General features: G+C 36.1%; 1 protein-coding gene across 1 annotated transcript; it reads left to right on the forward strand.

The window, feature by feature from the left end:
- Nucleotides 1-95: 95 nt before the first annotated feature.
- On the forward strand, nt 96-21,050 carry LOC147069110 (uncharacterized). Its single transcript, XM_085951356.1, has 19 exons — nt 96-230; nt 1,501-1,658; nt 4,092-4,287; nt 6,086-6,345; nt 6,786-6,949; nt 7,055-7,251; nt 7,723-7,964; nt 9,196-9,310; nt 9,902-10,093; nt 11,306-11,506; nt 12,216-12,328; nt 13,819-14,008; nt 14,381-14,483; nt 14,642-14,754; nt 15,788-15,957; nt 18,755-18,852; nt 19,004-19,190; nt 19,994-20,158; nt 20,428-21,050. The coding sequence occupies exons 2-19, from the start codon at nt 1,533-1,535 to the stop codon at nt 20,689-20,691; spliced, it is 3,096 nt and encodes a 1,031-aa protein (XP_085807482.1). The 5' UTR covers nt 96-230; nt 1,501-1,532; the 3' UTR covers nt 20,692-21,050.
- Nucleotides 21,051-21,981: the final 931 nt, after the last annotated feature.

The following is a 21,981-nucleotide window of genomic DNA, read 5'->3' on the forward strand; positions in this document are numbered from 1 at the left end:
GTAGAAAAACATTCATATTGTCTATGAGCACAACATAATAATAAAGTGACAGTAGCTGTCAGTGTCAAACACGAATATTGTCTATGGTGTCTACTACTGTACTGTTTACTATATTGCAGAATATCGCGCGCGGATTAGATGAATCTTGGATTTGCTATTATGGCGTATAGACAAATCAATTTCAAACTAACTTACGTACTTCAAAATATCCGCAAAAACAATAACATAAGGTAAAGAGAATAACTGCATAGCAGTATAATAATATAGCTGCTATCATGGTTGTCCTATTGCGATAGTGGCTTGTTGAGTAAAGCAACCGTATTTTATCTGTAAATGATTGCGCTAGAAAACGATCCTTGATACACTAAATATCATGTAAAGACAGAAGAAAGTTGAAGACATTTAGAAGTTGTCAGTTGAGTCTACTGCATTATTGATCATCAGTTTAATTAATTAAAGAAGTATGTATGGAATTTTGTGGCCTCGATCAAGTTTGATAAACACGTCACTGTATTGATGATAATATAGTCATATTACGAAATTAAGCACTTAGCCCAGTCGCACATTGAAAATCGTCTTGACTGGGATAATAGTCATAAATTAAAACTGAGCGCAACATGCAACTTTCTTATGTGCGTATAGACAAGCCCGTGCGAGGACAGTGACGTCACACGGCAAGCCGAAATGAATGACGAAGTGCGACATTTCAGAATTATACCTGCGCTGCATGTCGGGTGAAAATAGTTGCATGTGACTCTAGCTGTTTTTTTTTAAAACTAAAAGTTTGCAGATGTGTTTTGTGAATGTCAACAAAATCACATCGACATATTCGACGTGTTGCAGTCGAGACGAGTTTAGATGTGAGAGCCGGCTTATGTGTAAAATGTTATGTTAGCAATTAGGATTTAAAATATTTTTTCCAATTTAAATCCAAAAATGACTTGTTTTTTTAGTGGAAGTATTTGAATATTCCATGGTACGGATCATACATGTATAAACCCATGCTATTTTTTAACCCTTAAATGCATGATGGGAACCCTTTAATTTACATATTATTAATTTTCTAATGGATCACATTTAATGTGTAATATCATTATAAATTAACAGTGGCATCTGTGAATAAAAACTATTTTGTCAGTCAGTACATTTTTTAACTGCAGAGAACTGCAAGATTTTAAATAAAATTTCATTCACAAAAAATATAAAGAATAAAACAGTTTATTGCTGAAAGGCAACACCATGCAATTAAGGATTGGCAGTGAGAAAAAAAATGTAGGTATTTCACTTCCATTATCAGAATGCTCAACCAATAATCATGTAGCCGTGACATGTAATGTTTGCGTCATATCAGGAATGTGATCCTTTTCTTAGATGAATTCTGACTTCTGACTTCTGACATCATACTACTTAAATATAGGTCACTGCTCTTCCCTTTTTTGTCTTGTTGTTTCTTATCCTTTGTAATGTGTAATGTAAGGCGAAATTTAATATTTTTTATAGGAATCTACAGTGACGATTGTACTGAAGAAGTTATGCAAGTAAACATGGAGAAATTATGCAGAGTATGCTTGGAGGAAGGTGCTTCTGAGGAACTGTTCTCAACTGACAATTCATCATCAAGATATTACGAGATGGTTTCCTCCTGCACAGGAATATCTGTAATAATTATTTCTTTATCTATTGTACAAAATAAACACATATACATTGACCATTGCACAATAGCGTCATATAATAAACGTACATAGTTCGAAAACACCTTAGAAAAAGTATGGGTTTTACCAATTTAGCTACTGGCATTGTGCCTAATAAAGACGAGATTAACTAATAGTCATGTGACTGATGTCTTCTGAAATTTCATTACTATTGGAACTGACTTTTGCGGCTTGGATCATGGTACCGATAATAGGTACAAAGGTAGGCAAAAAGGCTTCTTGAGCAGGACAGAAAAATGTGTATTTTAGCATGTTTTTTTATATTATAGAGTAAAAAGTAAACTCTATAAACAGGAAATACACATGATAACACAATGACTTATTACTCTAGAGCATGGTTTCCCAAACAATGGGTCGCGAGCGAATATTGAGTGGGCCCTCGCCACTGTATATATGAATTAAAAAAAATAGGAAGTGATAAATTTGATATTTTATTCAGCTGGCCGCGCGGCATAAGCGTTGGACTATAAAGCCGTGGGTCCCAGGTTCGAATCCTGGGTCTGGCAAGTACACATATTGTTTTTCAATTTGTGTGTGTCAGGGTATGGACCTAATAGGTTGAGCAAGTGGCTGACATCCATTTCTCATAAAAAACAAAAATCTGTCAATACAAACCTCCACTCTGTGGAGGCCCATATGATCCTATCAGGATCGGACATGGTCGAAAAAAAAAAAAAAAAAAATTATAATTCCTTCTCCTCTTTACTACCTCATATCTATTTGAGGTCGGATTTTTGGCTATGTTTAACATTAAAACTAAATACCGAAATAAATTGGATATATCAAACTTACTATGATTAAAAGTAACTAAAGTTGAAGTTGATGCTAAAACTGTAATGAAGAAAAATAAGAAACAAATACATCCTTCCCATTGAAATAACTTTGTAAAAAAACCTTGCAGATGTAGGTATTTAAGTAATAATGTTTTTTTTATTTAAGTTGTGTTTCTTATTTCAACAGTCTTTCATTCATATTGGTAACACTTACAAAAAATATTTTTTTTATTTCAATTAGAACAAATAAGACAGCATTAAGTAGTTCCACGACTCGCACTAGGGAATCTGAGCATTACCAACATTTATGTCCGTTTTTCTCTAAGACAGATAAGAGGTGGGTCCCAAGATTAGAAATTTTGGTTAGATGGTCGGAGCCCAGTCAACTTTGGGAACCACTGCTCTAGAGCAGTGGTTTTTTCAGTGGAAATTTAGCCGTGGCCGCGCAATTGTCATTGAAAATTCTATGGAAACGTCTGGTGGCTGCACCAAATTTCACTTTTGTTGTGATTGAAAAAATTAAAGCTAAATTTTATTTACTAAAACAATATCCATTTAATAGAAGATATTTTTTGAAGATTTTAGTACAAATCTATTCATTTAAAAATAATGCAAATGGTAATTCCTCAATACTCTTTTTTTCCAATGCGAGCCGCATGGCTACTTCTAAGTTTAGATATGTAACTGGCTTCGATATTTGTTTTTTATAAAGTGCATTACACTGAATGATCTTTCACAGTATACAGTAGTAGGAAAAGTCGAAAATAATAACAAAGCAGTTCTTGCCAATTCTTTGAATTGACTTTATTCTTGGTCAATGTATAACTTCGACCAAAATTTTGCAACCGGGGTATTATTAAAATGGTTTTGAACTACTTGGCCATGACTCATTTCCAATAAAGCATATTTAACGTTAGCCTAGTTAATTAAATTAAATACTGAAAATGATGTTGGTGGCCGCAGCAAAATCCTCTGGTGGCCGCACATGAGAACCCCTGCTCTAGAGTCTAGACGAAACTAATTAAAACATTTAAGTTTTACATATTCAAATATTTGCGCATGACAAAATGTAAAGTCATTTTCCGCACAATGCGAATTTTGCGGTAACCTGATGTGACTCTCTACGGAGTTCGGAAAGTCCATAGCTATGCCGGTGCCACTGCCTTCCGCTCCTACTTTGCTTACTACTCACTATACTCTATAAGTCTATAATGGGTCCATTACAGATTATAATCTCTGTAATAAAAAATAATTAATTAATATGATTGTCTGATTCAATCATATTTATTAATAAAGAAAGAGAGGTATTCTTGAAATAACCAAGACTACTGCTAATGAAAATATAAGAATATGCACGGTCTAGCTCAACCATAAAGTTTATTAACACTTCGTGGGCGAGGATGGAGCGTATCTTTTGGAGAAGTACATTCGTCGAGGGAACACACTTCCACCACAATGAGTCTTGGAGGTTCCTTGCCGTACTCACATTCAAGATAGTCTGCCACGGCGCCACCAGGAATCCTTACATGTGAATAAAATAATTTAATTGGATGTGAAACACATGGCTCAAAGAAGAATTTTAATTGTGTTCTATTACCTCTTTCAGATAATCAAGAATGATGGATTGCCACAGCGAATTTGCGTTATGTGCGTACGTGAAATAACACGCCTATACAAATTCAGAAGCAAATGTTTAAAAATAGACACGTGGCTTCGAAAAATTCTAGAAGATGACAATATTAATGGAATCGAGGAACTTAAGAGACTTCCTATTCATAGAGAAGCCAATGAAAGTAGTAAAGGTATGTATAACATTATTTATTAATGAAATGGCAATGAGACGGACATATAGTTTGCTGAGTGGAAAATCACCAGTGGTATTTTGCTAAATAAAATAGTTCACGGTTCTTAAACATTCTAATTCTCCCCCCATCCCTCATTTTTTCTAAAGCACATATTTTCGTATTTCCACCAATGACATTATTAATAGACAACGCACTCAATACAGTAGCTAGCAAGTAAATTCGCGCATAGCGACATTCGCACATGTATAGAGGTAGACGTCACGCAATTTCCATTATGCGATATCACGCATCGGAAATTTATAGCAATATGACCTTTATTGTAATGGCGTTAGAACAGTGTTTTTAGTGTCAATGTTCATTTGAGCGAACCCGTTCGAACCGAACCATTCGGCAGACTCGACAAAAAGCATCGGGAATTTATAGCAATATCACCTTTATTGTGATGGCGTTAGAACAGATTATGCCATTCGGCAGACCCGACAAAAAAGTGAGTGTCATTTTTTTTCCAGATGCTTCGTCCATTTTAATGTCATTGATTTCCACAGATATAGTAGAATCTCGATGTAACGGACAAAATATCCAGTCAAATGAGAAAATTGTTAAAAACATCATGTTAATGTTATACATGTTTAAATCCAACTGTCACCGTTTGTAAAAACTATTTTACGCATGACAATCTAATAACATTTATTGACATTTCGTCTGATCACAAAATTTAACTATATTACACGCATTTTCGTAATTTTTGAGAGTTCATTATAAAAAAAAATCAGACTTCAAACGTGAAAACAAAACTTGATTCTTATTTACCGAAAGCAAGCGCATTGTCATCGAACATTAACGTCTCTACACAACGTGTGTGTCTAAGTCAGTAGTTCTCACGTGAGATTTAACTGTGGCCGCACAATTGACATGGACAGTTCTATGGAAACGTCTAGTGGCCGGACCAAATTTCACTTTTGTTGTAATTGAAAAAATTAAAGCTAAATTTTATTTACTAAAAAAATCGATCAATTTATTTTAGTATAGACAAGTCCATTTAATAAAATACATTTGAACAGTTTAGTACATATCTATGTATTTAAAAATAATGCAAATAGAAATTCCTCAGTACTCCTTTTTTCCAATGTGAGCCGCATGGCTGCTTTTAAGTTTACATCTGTCAACTGGCTTCGATATTTATTTTTTATGAAGTGCATTACACTGAATGATCTTTCACAGTATACAGTAGTAGGAAAAATCGGCATTATTAATAAAGCAATTGTTGCCAATTCAATTCTCTGAATTGACTTGATTAATGGTCAACGTATAACTTAGACCAAAATTTTTCAACCATGTATTGTTGTTTAATTTAATAAAACCGGTTTCGTCCGCCTCAGAGGAACATTTTCAACTAAAAATTTCCTAATTTATTGATTAAAAGTGGAATAAGTACTGCAAAAAAATTGCGTTTTATTCAATTAAACAACAATACAATGCAGTTCCACCATGAATTGACAGTTAACAAAATAAAAGGAAAAAAAAAACCGTGGTATTATTAAAATGGTTTTTAAGTACTTGGTCATGACTTATTTCCAATATGGCATATTTAATGTTAGCCCAGTTAATTAAATTAATTACTGAAAATGATGCTGGTGGCCGCAGCAAAATCCTCTGGTGGCTGCACGTGAGAACCAATGATCTAGATTTATCATCCGAAGACGGACAAACAGGATTTTCCACTCACCGTGGGTTTTTTTTCTATTGTTGATATAAAAAATGGATTTTCAACAAGTAACATATTTTATTATTTCAGAATATCCTGCCAAAACCAATGACAATGCAGTCAACAGAATCGAAACAAGATCAAGAAAAGCTAGTAATAATCCAAAAAGACCAAAGCATCTCCAGAAAAGTAATCGTCAAAGCGTCAGTCGGTCTTTGAAGACCTTGCAAGAAGACGTACAGCATGACGATAATGATGACGATGTGATAGATTGCAGTTCATCCGATTTTGATCCTTTGCATTTTATACCCGATGAAGTAGGGGTCAATAAGGATTTGAATATTTCTAAGGTATATAAAAAAAAATAATATACATAAAAAAATAATTTGTTTTATTCAAAGAATAATTCACAAGATTTAAGAATGTAACAACAATCATTTTATTGAACATTTTGGTACAGTCGTGAGTCTAATACTATAAGGTTCTAAATGTTTATTTTTGACAAAACAAACCTAACAATGAAGTAGTAATTTAAGCTGCCTCATTTTTACTTTTGTTTCTCCAAAAATAAACACTTAGAACCTTGTAGTTCTGCAATCGCAAGCTGTCTGTATCCTTGATCTTAAAATGAATACCGTCTTCCGCAATAGCATGTTGATAATTAGAAACAACCCTACTCTAGCGTCCTGACCAAGGTACTATGATGATTAGAGGCCAAATCACAGTATAACACGTGGTGGTGATCTTGCATGAATGGTTGATATTCTGTATTGTGTTTATCCGTCAACAGAAAACAAAACGTGGTCACATCGCCACTGCTTTCCCTTGCCGTAAATGCGAACTACACTTCCTAAGCTGGAAAGAATTGACGAATCACAACAATAAGCATTTAGCCACCACTCAGAAGGAGGCCCTGTCCTGTCGATACTGCGAGCATATATTTGGCCATAAGAGGTAGGCCGACATTTTGTTTACATCAACCCTGGTGATATATTTATGATCTGGTGGTCCTAAATTAATCAATGCCGAATGGAGCCAATATAGTGTATATGTTTTCAGAAATATGCTTCCTCATTTCAAACAAGCACACAGCGAGATTCGGCGATTCCAGTGCGGCTATTGCGGAGAAAAGTTTAAGGAATTTAAGCAGCTGAGGAGGCATTTGATGGTTCACCGCCCTGGTGATACTGTTATTGATATTACAGTCTTACAAGGGGATGATAAAACTGAAGATGAGAATACAGTTACGAAACAAGGTATACGCATGGATCGATGATGAGGAAGCATTATGAACTTTTAAAATTACTGTACAGCTTTTAGTGTGGTTAAATTGGTAATCATGGAAAAATTTATCTTTTGTAACTTGGCGTTTTGTATTAAAGCAAGGTCGAATTTTTTTTGCAGCTATTTTAATGTTTCAGTATACATAATTATAACACATGCAATTTTTGTAATTGTTCGTTTAAATATTCAAAATAGAGTTCATGAGGATTGAACGAATACAAGTGTACCTGTGATTAAAGCGGAGAATAACGTTGTTGGTAAAACCTACAATTAAATACATTTAACTAAATAATTAATTAACCTGTAAGTTATATCAATTTTATTTAATTAATACGCATGTAAATTCCACGTGGTCCAAGATTTTTTAAAATATGTACGATTCTGAGGCTGTTGTGAAGTGACGAATCTCAAAATTAAACATTTTTAATCTTAATTTATTCCAGAATTGTACATAAAGTTAGAAGTGCCGTTGCTGTCGACCCATTTTGAAACAAAAGAAAGCTACCCTCCCATTATAAAGACTGACATTTTGGGATCAGCTAGTGTGGCAAGTGAAAGAAAAGAAAATCTCCCCAGTTGTGAAGACGAGACAAATATTGGCGCTATCAATCATAAACTTAATGTTGCCGATACTCTCATATGCTACACCTGCAAACAGCTTTTTATCGATAAAGAAACACTTGAGGTATGAATAAAATTTAAATTCAAATATGCAAACTCGTCAATTTTCTCTATATAAGAAATGTAAACAATATGACCTTCTTTATTGTGGCAAGTCTTCAATTGCTACTCTTCAGAAGTTTGTAAAGGCAAGACCATTTTCCTCAGCTTGTAGTGTAGTGTGTATCTCATGAAAATTGCATTTTAGTAGCCATGCATCGCATAGAAACAGGCATTCCATTATTTTCATTTTACCACACTTGCAGGCTACGCAGTGATGTCCCGTGGGGGTAGGCAGATTGAGCGTCGCCTGGGGGTAGCAGTTACTTGAAGGGCGGCAAATCGAGGAGAATCATTATATAAACAGCTATAATTATTATTTAAAAAATTCAGCTCCCTGGTTTTGTCGGGTTCGCGATGTCTAATTTACTTCCGGTGCCCTTCGACGTCCTTGGTGACCAGAAACGATACGTGCTAATTTGCGAATAAATTACAGTCTGAGTTATCAACCAGTACGCACGGAAGTTGCGTTGGTCGTCGTTATTGAAGATGCGCCCACGATTTTAGTCTGTTTCGAAGCGTCACGCCGTCATCAATTATCGATTTAATAATGCCTAAACCTTTGCGATCTCAAACTAAACATCATAACAGAATATATTAGAACATATTTCTTAGATATTGGAGTCATGAAAGGATGATAAAAAATACTGTATGAAAAATGGGGTGGCATTTTGTCTAGGGACATCACTGAGGCTAGGTTATCAGAAAGCCCTCATTTCAATGTTTTCTCTCGGGTGTGCCCTACCATGGTTCTTAAGTCTATTGATTGCTTTCAAGACTGCTCTGGGCGGGAGATGGTCTGCTGGCTTTACTCATTTTTTTAGACTCAGGTAAAATTTCGGATGAAACGGTCAAAGGTATCGTTGTCGTCATAAAGCTTCACTTGGGATTTAATCCTTGTTTTGCATCATGTGTCACGGTTCCCTCTTTTGGGCAGCCTTCTCAGTACAGGATACAGTATCGTGTCAGATAAAAATAGTGACAATTCCTCAAAGAATCCAAATTTTAGCGACATGCGTAAGCTTGAGGCACCTTGTCACAATCTCTCAAGTACTATTTCGGCCACCGAGTTGCACAGTGCAACGGCTGAGGCTCAGACTGATTGTAGTTGAGCTCCCCATGTATAACGACTTAGCTTTCTTAAGATCCATTCCTCACATCACATGTAATGAATTTTAATGTATTTATTTTTATAGGCACACTTAATTGATGAACATGAGACGGATAATATCAACAGTCGTAACATTCGATCCGGTGAAGAAAATTCAACTTCATTTGAAAAATCATTAACCATCGACAATGAAAATTCAGGTATAACCTTTTGTTAATCATTTAACTTTGTATACATGGACAAATAGACAATTTAATCACAATGAGACTGCATTTCACTGCATAAAATATTGATTTTGTTGAATTGCTATATCTCAAAGAATCTGTGTCATTTGTACATTAATTACTGTCGATGAGCGTGCGTACTGCCTGAAGATGCTGAAAGCCGAAGCCTGAATCGCGAAAAACGATTCAAATAGAAAGATACAAAAACTTAAATCAATTAAAGATTTCATTCAAATTCTGTCCAAGTACCCTCAGTCGATAGTATTAATTTTGTTATAAAATCAGCCCCTTAGGGGCAAGGAAATGTGCCTCAATTTTTTGCAGTTAAATAATATATTACAATAAGTGAAGAGAAAATTCAATAGATAAAAGATAGTTCAATACATTTCTCCTGAAAATTCTTTCTTGTTAAAGTTAGTTGAATGTAAATTTACTTGTGTTTGGAGTCTCCTGTAAAGTAGAAGAAAATAAGATACGTTTCTTTGACCTTAAGGGGCTGAAATAGAATTCTACTACATAATTAAATACTATCTCCATTATGTAATTACATTGTTCACTTTGTTATAGAAGCCGAAGTGCAGAAAATATTTGCATGTACATATTGCAATGTGCAATTCAACAGTTACACCGACATGTCTACACATAGCTTTAACTGCTGTCAACTTGACATAAATACCACAATGGATGTCTCGAAATCTTCTTCGGCCAATCAGAGTCGGTGTAGTAAAGGTGATGAACCAATCTCCATTGATAGCAAAAGTAAGATAATCTCATTATTATTTGAATTGTCAAGAATCAAAAACAGTTCCGGAGGCATTCTTAGTTTCGAGTAAATAGAAAAAATAATATTATTTGAGTTTTGTCTACTGTTTTTTACTGCCATGTGTTTCCGCTGAAGTTGATTAGTAGTCGCCAGACGTGGAGGGTACACGACCCAACTCAATGGAGACAAATGTGAGAGACCTATACCCGGCAGTGGACGTCTACGAGTTGAAGAAAAGGAGGTGAAACTTAAAAAAATCCATAAACATTGTATGGAAGATATTTGTGAATATCATCGATCAGGATAGAGCCACTGTTGGATAAAGGCTTGCTTTACCTTCCTCCATTTTTCTTGGTTTCTAGTTCTTCACTGTAATGTCATCATCATCATCAGGGGCGCGACAACCCGGTGTGGGTCCTGGCCTCCTCCAACAGCTCCCTCCACCTGTCCCTATCCAGTGTGGCCGCTTTCCAATTTGGTACCCCCAGAATACGGCAGTCACTGGCCGCTCCATCTAACCAGCGAATCTTTGGCCTCCCTCTTCTTCTACGTCCTATTGGATTGCTGGACATCACTCTCTTTGCCGGTTCATTGTCATTCATACGGTGCACATGACCTAGCCATCGCAGTCTCCCAATCTTAATTGATTGAACTGCGCTGCAATCTTCGTACAGCCCGTAGAGCTCAGCATTATATCTTCTCCTCCAATTGGCACCATCCCTGATCGGTCCATATATACGGCGGAGAATTTTTCTTTCAAAGATGTTCAGGGCTCGTTCATTTGGCAGAGTTAATGTCCAGGTTTCCGATGCGTAGGTGAGCACTGGCTTTACAAGTGTCTTGTAAAGAGTGCGTTTAGTTCGGCGAGATAGTAAGCGGGACTTAAAATGTCTTAACACTGTAATGTACTTTCACTAAACTTGACATGATTCAGCGGCACTGTGGTTATTTGGTGCTCCTTGGGTACTGCTGTTATGGAGTCAGAAACAATAATTAATACTAATAACGTTTTCCTGCTAAATCATAATAAAAATATTCATATTCACACGATTCATTCAGGCTTGTTAATTTTCACCATTCCTGGTATCCCAAGAATGGGCTATTAATTATTCCAAAATCCAAGAATCGGAAATTCTGCATGGGATTGCAATGTCATGTCATGTCGGAAAAAATGATGACTAAATCTCTGTGTGACTATTTATTTTCAGGTGTTGTACAAGAAGTACGGAGTGAAAGCAATATTGCCGCCGATTCAAACAGTCCAATTATTTCATACACTAATGATTTTGAAGCGCCTACAGACAATTCACCAGAAACCATAGATGATAATTTAAAAAAGCACAAAAAGTTAAAATCACACGATGACGCAGCGACCCCATTGAAAAAGACAAAGAAAAAAGAGAATTTAGGTATGTATATTTGTTATTTATAATCAAAATAATGTGGTGAGCGCATGCAACAGAAGTGAATCTTTTTGCTTTGCTCTCCGTTTTCATAATCTTCAATATCATCATCATCAATGTATGACAGCTGTACACGGAGTTCATGTTTTAGCTGTAATCTATTCCATTTTCACATCCACTGAGGTTCTCCACATATTGACAAGCTACATAATCTTTGTAACATATAAGACAAAATTGTCAAAGTAAGCAATAATGGCATGTTTTTGATAGGTCTTATGAATCATGTATTTAATGTAAGTGTTAAACAACGATTTCAATTTTGTTATTATTGAAATATCCATAGTCACGTAAGCGTTAACTGATTTACGCGGTTGATCTGCCAATGTGAAATCAATGCAATTCACCTTGTCAATTAGTTGTGTGCATTGTGTTCTCTAAAATTATCCAAATCTCCATGGCCTCAATGGTGCAATCATCGATAGTGCGCTCGGCTGTCAGTGAAAGGTTGGCGGTTAGAGGCTGGTCACTAACTATATCATTATAACCATATGCGGTACAGAACTCGAATCACAAAAAATGCATCTGTAAACATGCAGATACATTAATCTAACGTACCAGAACTCGTCCAGACTTAGGTTAAAAACATCACCGTATTTTGCGATAACTATGGTATATTAGTGACTTTTCAGTAATTATAATATTATTGTTGTTTCAGTTGAGAAGGAGGATGCACTACACTGCAGCATGTGCGGAAAGCGATTCAAATCTAAGAGCGAATTGAAAAGGCACGAGACTTCGCACGATCCTGATAAACCATACCACTGCATGGTAATACTTTATTTTTTGGTGTAGTGAGGTAAATGATGGGTGATGTGAAGAGTTGATGATGCGTGCGAAGAACTCGGGGTCACCACTTTCGTGACGATGTTGAAGTCACCACTTTGGCAGTAGGAGATGCTTGATTTTGACGATGGAGGAGTGAAGAACTGAAGTTTGAGGATGATGTAGATTACGTGTTTATTTTGCGAGTTTGACAGAAGTACATTGATACAATGATACAGTGATACAATAGTACAATATAACAGAGAGGTAGGTATTATTATCCGAGGCACTATAATACCTAGTGATCGTTATCTAGCAAGATACAATATGGAGTGAGTTTACGAAGTGAAAAGATTCAGCGACCTATTTAGAGTGAGTATTACGAATGAGACATTTGTTCGTTGTTCTAGCCTTTTTATTTAACCCAACATGGTTAAAATAAAAGCACAAGTATCCTAGACTTTTGGTGAGATAAACATTTACCATAATATAATGTGACTGAGATGAAAAACTGCTTATATACTTGCAAGAAGTAATTTGACTGTGTGAATTTTGTATGTAAAAGAATATAATGTGTGATGGACAACATATTTTTTTCCTTTCTCACCGAGTGTGTGTTATTCAAAACTGCTGATGACCTGTGAATCATTAAATAAATAAATGACAATTAAATAAGTGATGTTAATTTGTGAACTGGGTCACACGGATCTGTTGACAGCCGCATTTTCTTTATTGAACGGCCATGCATGTGATATCATCATCCAGCCGGAGTCGATCCACTGCTTGACGATGAAAGCCCCCCTTAGCTCCATTAACCCTTATCGGTATTTTGCTGTCGAATACGTTCATAAAATTTCAAGATTTCATTGATTCAGCGGGTGTTAGGGCGGCCCTGTGCTCATTTAGTACATTACTCTATGACTACATTTCTCCAGCAGTCATCTGCATATCCATCCTATTGACATTTCATATTTCATCAACTTGGCGACCTTTATTAAATTTTTTTTTCCTAACATGTCCGATCCTAATAGGATCAGATGGGCCTCCGCAGAGTAGAGGTTTGTATTAACAGATTTAGTTTTTTTACGAGAAATGGATGTCAGCCACTTGATCAACCTATTAGGTCCATACCTTGACTCACACACAAATTGAAAAACAATATGTGTACTTGCCAGACCCAGGATTCGAACCTGGGACCCACGGCGTTATAGTCCAATGCTTAAGCCGCGTGGCCACTGTGGGCTATTTATTACATAGCATATTCTTATCTATCTTCTTAACCATTCCTAAAAGATAAAGTGGTCAAAGTAGGTAATACGTATAATGGTTGAATCAAGCGATTTACGTAGTCGGTCGGCAGACTTGCAATTAAAAAAATCCAATAAATTCACCTTTCTTACAACCTTAATGGTAGCGTGCTCGGCTATCAATTGGGTGGGTTTTGTGTCACAGATCAGCCAGAGTTGCTTTACATCATGCGTCTATTCACCTTTCAGATAGGACGGTGCCGCTGGTCATTTGGCACAGAGTCAGACCTTGCGATTCACACGAACGTGAATCACCGAGAGGATGGAGAGCATCGCTGTGACTTCTGCCAGAAGGTCTTCGGGCACCGACACAATTTGAGACAGCACATGTTACAGCATCAATCCACAAAGAGATTCACCTGTACATATTGCAATAAAGGTATTGTTGCATTTCATAGCATGTCGAGATCTGTATGTCTAAAGAATTTTGACTATAATCACACTGAGTAATATGAACTCTTCTATTCTTTGTTGTGTCGGTTGCTGGAAGTAAGCAAATGCAAAACCGTTTTCCTCAGTTTGTAGGATTTCGTTGAAATTGCATTTTAGTGTGTATGCCTTGCATTAAAGTAGATTCATCAAAGAACCCTTTCATTATACATATTGTCTCCACAATTCACCTATACTTTTTATAGAGACAAATCTTTGTTTTCTGTGGACACTTCTGGACTTTGGCATTGGTGTGAAGTATGACCTATGTGAGGCATATTATATTCCTTGTATGTTTATGTCACACTTTTTATCTGTCTAGGTTTCGCCCGTTTGCATCACTACAAGAACCACGTCAGACTTCATACGAAAGAGTTACCGTTCCTGTGTCAAATATGCGGAGCAGCCTTTCCTACCAAAGACAGGTAATTACCTATTAAAAAGAATATCTATTCAATGTAAAATGGCTAAACCCAAAGAATCTAGACTCCAGCAAAAGTCAATGTGTCTACTTAAGAACTGAAAAGTCCAATGGTCATGACTGTTGATTATTCAATATTGATTGTGCTATGCATTCTTTCAGATTAAAGACTCATTCCAACCGTCACTCTGATGTCCGGGCTTTCACCTGCGAACAATGCAACAAGACCTTTGTTACCGCATTAGATCTGAAATATCATAAAAGAAGACATTCAGGTAATTTCAAACTGCCATGGTTTCTGCAGTAATTCCTATGTGTTGAAATCAAAGCTCGTAATGGAACCGGATCCACGGTTCATTTCAAAGAACTTCTTAATTATCTTGGGGACTAAAACCCTTAAGTCCGAATATCGAGGACCTTGCTTACATGGATTGAGTTTGAATACTGTATTCACCATCCATTCCATTACCTAATAGGTTGAGCAAGTGGCTGACATCCATTTCTCGTAAAAAACAAAAATCTTTCAATACAAACCTCTACTCCGTGGAGGCCCATATGATCCTATTAGGATCGGACATGGTCGAAAAAAAAAAAAAATTCACCATCCAACATTATTGAATAGTTTTTTTGATAATCTTATTACTATAAAGATCCTGTCTAGTGTTTCTTAGTTAGTTACTATTATCGAAATAAATATTTATAGTAAATAATGTTTCTTTTAATAGGTATGTTGTAGGTTATATTATAATAATTTTTGCTAATAATCTGCTCATTTCCACGGATTGTATTTAATAATGGTTTTTTATCTTCATCATCATCAGCTAGGGTCAATCCACTGCTGTATGAAGACCTCACCTACATCCTTCCACTTCTTAGTTTTTCGCTGCCACGTACATTCACCGAACTGTTTATTCATTCACTCGTCTATCCGGCGGGTTTTAGGGCTTTCCTATCGTCATTTAGTGCCCCTTGGGTACCACTGTAAGACAGCGGTTGTCCACTAGCCATTGTCCATTGCCATTTTATTTGCTTGGCATCCTCCCGTCAGCTTCCTTATAAGCACCTTTTCATGTTACATTGCGCTACTCGTAATTTTTTTATTTCTCTTACATTAATTGTCCGAATTTCACACGCATATTTGAGCACTGGTAGCACACATTGATTCAACATCTATTTTATTATCTAAACACTATTTATTGACCTGTTTCATCTATAATAAAACAACTTTCAACATCAGCCAGGCTTGATCTGCCATCGGAAGAAAGCCTTCTCTATCTCCTTCCAGTAAATCTTAAAATTCTTTTATAGGTGAGCGACTCCACATGTGTTCTGTGTGCGGAAAGACCTACACGAGACGGACTCTACTCAACTTGCACATTGAATCGGTGCACGAAAAAGTCACCCGAGAGGCGATGGCAGGCAAGTGCAAGATATGCAGCATCGTCTTGCCTATGGCGGAGCTAAACCAACATTTGAAGGTAAGACAATGACTACTGATCACTCCTCATAACATCTTAGGCTGAGATGTGGTGATGTACCGAGGAGAGTGGCAAGGTTTTATGCTTGCTGTATTGGAGTGCAGTATTGTGCAGTAAATGCTTGTAAGAATGCTGTTGAAAAAAATATATAAAATATACCTACTTCATTGTAATTTAAGTGGACTGTATGGCAGTGGCGACGGGCGGAGGTTGACTGTTAAAATCCGACATAAATAGGGCACAGTCTAAACTTTCACAATCATACAACAATAACACGCACAAGTGACACTCAACCGATTTAGTGGAATGATAAAATCAATGTCTTGCAAGCTGTCAGTGCAAAAATTTGAACTCCAACCGGAAACGCATATATAAACAGGGCGATTCAAAAACAACAAGGTTAGTAACAGTAATTCCAGTCTTCCGTCCTACCCAACTGCTCATACAGAAGTGGCGAAAGGTGGAGGTAGGCTGTTGAGATCTGACATAAATACAGGAGGACCTCGACTTTCGCACATAATTGGTTCCTGAAAAGGTGTGCGAATGTTGAATGTTCGAAAGTAGAGGGAAGTAAAAAAAAAATGAAATTGTGTGTATTTTGAAATATGTATGTATCAAGTAAATATAAGATGTTTAAGAGACATGTTTAAGTGGGGTTTGCGGGTGTTTCCCTTAAAAAGTTATTAAGAGTTAACTGTTTGCCACTCTTCTTTTTCTTATTTTAAATAAAATATTTTAAATGGTAAATTATTAACTTTACAATATTGCTTAACTGCTGGCACGAAATGTAAAGTGAACCAATCTTTTAATATTAACGCAGTAAACCCAGGCTTTTTTATTTGATTACTGGAAGCAAATCTTTATCCTTCCCTTTCAATGCTCTGAGATTTTCTGGTTGATAAATTAACATTGGCATCAATTTTAAATTTACAGCCAAGTTTCCACCAAGAAGCAATGTCAATCGGTTTTTAGAAGGTTTATGCCCAGGGGCAACTGATTCTTCCTTAGATAAGAATGTACGACTAGGTATAAAGGTCTAAGGTCAAAATAAACCTGTGTCATCTACATTAAATATTTGGCTAGAGGAATATTCTCCATCTTCAATAATTTTGGATAATGAGGAAATAAATTCTTTTGCAGCATCTTTATCCGCATCAGCCGATTCTCCAATGAATTTAGTATAAACCAACCGTTACTTGCTTGAAAAATCTTGTTAGAATCTTTTTTTAATCTAGCCTTCCAATCTCTGTGCAAACTAAGAGCCTTCGCTTGAATAATTGAAATATTCAGAGGGACATCTTTTTGATGTTGGTCGTCGATCCATGATGACAAATATTTTTCCATTTCATCCATAACTATGCCGTGTCTTTTGGAAACAACCTTTAAAGATATATTTCCACAATTTTGAACGTATTCCTTAATTTTATTTTTAGTTTTCAAAATTGAACATATCGTAATAGACCTGTTTGTATCATACGAACGTCCGATTGAAACAAAAGATTCACCGCAATCAGAACGTCGTGTGAAGTTTATAAGTCCTTGATTTCTCTTTGTTCGTATCAACACTACAGTTTTTCTGTTTCTCACTCTTGTTTATAAATCTTTAGGGTGAAATATTTCAAATGAATCAAATTAGCAGAACGCACAACACGACAAGCCTGCACGTGCTCCTGCGCAAGACAAAACCTATCCTAGCTAGCTCACAAGCAAAGTGACGGGTGCGAGCAGGATGCAAGTGATGCAAGAAATGCACTTGCTTGTGAGTGAGCGAGAGGGGGATATCTTTACCCCACAGCGCGATGTTTTAAAAAAACGATTTTTTTAAATGTGCGAAATAGCGAATTGTGCGAAAGTCGAACGTTCGAAAGTCGAGGTCCGCCTGTAGTGCACACCAAACTTTCTCAGTCAAATGTATTTGTTTTCATTGAACTAAGACCACAATGTGCAGAGTATGGCTGAAAAAGTGTGCACTTTTTTGTCAGATCGCCCATAGCATACCAAAACTATTATGGCTTGGTTTACACATGGTTTAATTGAATTGTAAAAACTAACCAACACTGTCTGCACATTGTAGTGTTAGTTCAATGAAAACAAATACATTTGACTGAGAAAGTTTGGTGTGCACTATTTATGTCAGATCTGAACAGCCTACCTCCACCTTTCGCCACTTCTGTATGAGCAATTGGGTAGGACGGAAGACTGGAATTACTGTTACTAACCTTGTTGTTTTTGAATCGCCCTGTTTATATATGCGTTTCCGGTTGGAGTTCGAATTTTTGCACTGACAGCTTTTAGAACACTTGTTGCTGCGTTGACAGCTTGTATGACATTGATTTTATCATTCCACTAAATCAGTTGAGTGTTATTGTTGTATGATTGTGAAGGTAAGAAGGAAGTTCAGATGGCCGAGTGGTAAAATGTCAGATTGTAATGTCATGGATCTCGGGATAGAATTGCGTATCTGGATAATTCATATTATGTTGTCTTTTAGTGTATCTTTGGAGTCACAGTATAGACCTAATGAGTTGAGCATGTGGCTAACATCCATTTCTCGTAAAAACAAACATCTGTTAAACAAGGCCCATATGATCCTCTTAGGATCAAACATGGTGATATGTGTGTGTTAGATATATGAATTTTGCGCAAACACTACTATATTCTACATATTCTTATGTTCATTTTTTTTAACCGAACCCTTAATTCATTACAGGGTTCTACAGCTCTGGTTCCATACAATGTTTTGAATTTGTTTACTGTACGATCTCTTATTCCATATTTTTTTTTGTGCATTTGTTAGATCCATACCTGCCAGTACTACTGTACCCTGTGTCCTAAGAGTTTTCCGCTGACCAGCGCATTGGAGGCCCACATCAAAACGCATTCCATGGGAGACAGGTAAATTTTAATCAGTCAAAAATGCTTTAGTTTTTGGTTGAGGATGTTCAATGAATGGGTTAGGGTTAGGCTAACATCCTCTTAGTAGTTATACTTACTGCTTTTTTTCGCAATATGATTTTTATAATATAAAAATCGTGTTTGTTGTCAGATCGCACGTATGCGGCAAGTGTGGTTCCGGCTTCAACAGGGCGAGCCACCTACGAGGGCACGTGGCAAGGTGTCATGGCGGTGGGGCTTCTCTGCCGTGCCCGCACTGTCCCAACAAGTTTGCTAGCAAACCCGATCTCACGTCACACATAAGGACGCATACTGGTGAAAAACCATATGTCTGTAAGGTTGGTTGCACTACATATAAATACTATATTCAAAGACTTCTCTACTAGATGGAGTCTAAATATCGATGGGTTAGTACCAGTGGTGTGCGGTTCATAGATGCTGTGTATGCAGAGCATGCCTAGTAATACTCGATAATATACTATGCAATTGGATGGTATATTTTAATGTTATTCTATGTATAAGTATTATAAATTTTGATTGTGTCCTGTTATATAATTTTATTTAATGTAAAATATGATCATTTTGACTTTCTGTCTCCCAAATGATGTAACTGAATATGGTTTTATTTAAGAAACGGGACCCGAAGTGCTGATATTATGTAGTAAATAATAGGTGTATATAGATTTTTCCAAAAGCATGGCCACAAGCTAACCTCACCATACGTACGACACTGGTTAGTTACTGACTATCCGTCTAGTTCCAATTTCAAAAACATTATTTTATGACATGGTATATGAAGCCAGTGTTTCCCAGCCAAGTGTGTCGTGAAAATGTTTCGATGGTCCAACATACAGAATATTAATTTTTATATAACTGCACCAATTCAACACTACAAAAAATGCTCAGGAATTGCCATCAAGTGTTTTAATAGAAATAGCCGTCGATAATGAGTGCATCCGGAATGATATGGTTGTGGGTTCAAGCGCATATGGTGCAAAATTTTATTTCTAAGTTCTAGTTATGTATGTTAAGAAAAATTATGTTACATTTACAGACTCTAGAATTCTAAATCAACACAATCACAATTCAGAAACAAAACTGAACTGATCGTGTTAATTCATTCATTGTTTTTCTTTGACAGGAATGCAATAAAGGCTTCTCCCAATCTCATTCTTTACGCGTTCACATGCGGACGCACACTGGAGAGCAACCCTACATCTGTGGGTCTTGCCACAAGGCGCACAGATCTGCCAGCGCTCTTTCGCATCACATGAGGACTCATGCAACCGTTGTTCCGCAACCGCAGGTATAGTGAAACGTCATTAATTTGAATTATTTCATAGTAAACTTTTATTATGTAGCTATTCTTAAAACTAGTTTTTGAATTGATTCTTAGGGTGCTTTTAAACGATCAGTATTGCTGTTTCATCAGTCTCCGTTTCAGTCAAACTGACGTGTAAATGCAAAGCTAAAGTGGCCAACTCCAACCGGAACGAGACAGAATGGGTTTTCCATCAATTATCGTATCCGTGTTAAAAGTTGCCAGTTAAATTGACGAATGTTTTTCTTTTCCAGGCATATGAAACGGAATCTACCCTTCAAAAGACACCTTTCAAGAGTTGCCCGAGCACCGCTATATCTGTGATACAAAACCAACACACTAATGTGTTACCGTCGATAGGACAGACGCCAGTTTCACCTTCGTCGCTATTGGTCGAGCAACAAACTTATACAACCATCGAAAGTGATATCACGTGTCAAGAAAGTGACATTGTGTTTGCGGACATAGCTCATGATGTTATTATTAAAAATGAAGATGTAATACTTTATAATGCGTAGAGCCACTCAGCTTATATCATGGCTACTTTAACACTTACCGTTTCAAATAACACAAAGTACATATGCCACGTACTGCCAATCGGTGGTGGAGGTTGGAGGTAGGCTGTGAAGATCTGACATAAATAGTAAACTAGGATAGAAGAATATTTTTTATCTATTATGGTTTGGTTTGGCAGGGTTTAATTGAATTTTTGTTCAATGTAAACAAATACGTATGACTGACAAAGTGTGCATTATTTTTGTTGGATCTCCACAATCTACCACTACTATTATGGTTTAACTGAATTTTAAAAACTAACCAATACCATCTGTAATTTGTATTATTAATTCAATAAAAACAAATACGTATGACTGACAAAGTTTAGTGTGCACTATGTATGTCAAATCTTCTCAACCTACCTCCACTCTTCGCCACTGCTGCCAATGTTCGCTAAATTAAAAATCATACATATAACTTTTGAACATATATACATACACCGATATATTTCAATAAAATATTCCAAAAACGTTTAAAATTCGTCAAAGCATTATGTAAATGAATCAGCATTCCAATGTCTATCACTCAGGTGCTCAAATTCAAATACATATATTACAAATTATAAATATGGCAATAAATGTGTAGAAATATGTAACAGTACATAATGTTAACAATGTAGCATGTGTGGCTCACAATGCTTGGCATTCTATAGCACGGCACGTTGGCAGGAGTGGTACGTGTTAGTTTACAAGATAATATAAAAAGTGGGCTTAGAGTGATCCAATAAGACAACATCTAAGAAAGCAGACATTGTGTTGAGTCTAATCCAGGCCATAATACATATTATGTCCGTATACAAATTATACAATAGTTTGTAAACTTATGCTGCTATGCAAATACACTTGCGTAATCATTTGTTTGAAACTCACTACATGCATGCATTGCTATCTAATTAAATGTACTTCGGACAGTTCACATTGTTAAAATTTGTGGGTTTTAATAAACTTGTAATGAAACATTTAATTTTTTCCCCAAAATATGGCCATACTCGCTTGTTTGTAATTATATTATTGCATATGTTTTTCATTTGTGGCTGATACTTATATAAATGATAGAAACAGGTTTTATACAATGATTTGTTTACGAGCAGATGTATTTATGTTGGTCTGGACAAGGCATAAGAGAATAAGATTAGTGAACATTTAATTTATTACCTATCTAATTATTAATAAAAAATAAATTATTTGTGAAATAAATTAACTGTGCTTATTTTTTTATTCTTGATTTATTTATACAATAATATGAACTTTTTA

This window comes from Rhyacophila brunnea, unplaced genomic scaffold (assembly GCF_057557595.1).
Source record: "Rhyacophila brunnea isolate RB1 unplaced genomic scaffold, BYU_Rbru_1.0 scaffold_24, whole genome shotgun sequence".
Taxonomy (NCBI): Eukaryota; Metazoa; Arthropoda; class Insecta; order Trichoptera; family Rhyacophilidae; genus Rhyacophila; species Rhyacophila brunnea.

Excerpts from the sequence above, each read along its gene's own strand:
- LOC147069110 (XM_085951356.1), top strand. The coding sequence starts at position 1,533 with ATGCAAGTAAACATGGAGAAATTATGCAGAGTATGCTTGGAGGAAGGT. Across the intron at positions 4,288-6,085 it reads AGCCAATGAAAGTAGTAAAG|AATATCCTGCCAAAACCAAT; the intron begins GTATGTATAACA and ends TTATTATTTCAG. Across the intron at positions 7,252-7,722 it reads GAATACAGTTACGAAACAAG|AATTGTACATAAAGTTAGAA; the intron begins GTATACGCATGG and ends AATTTATTCCAG.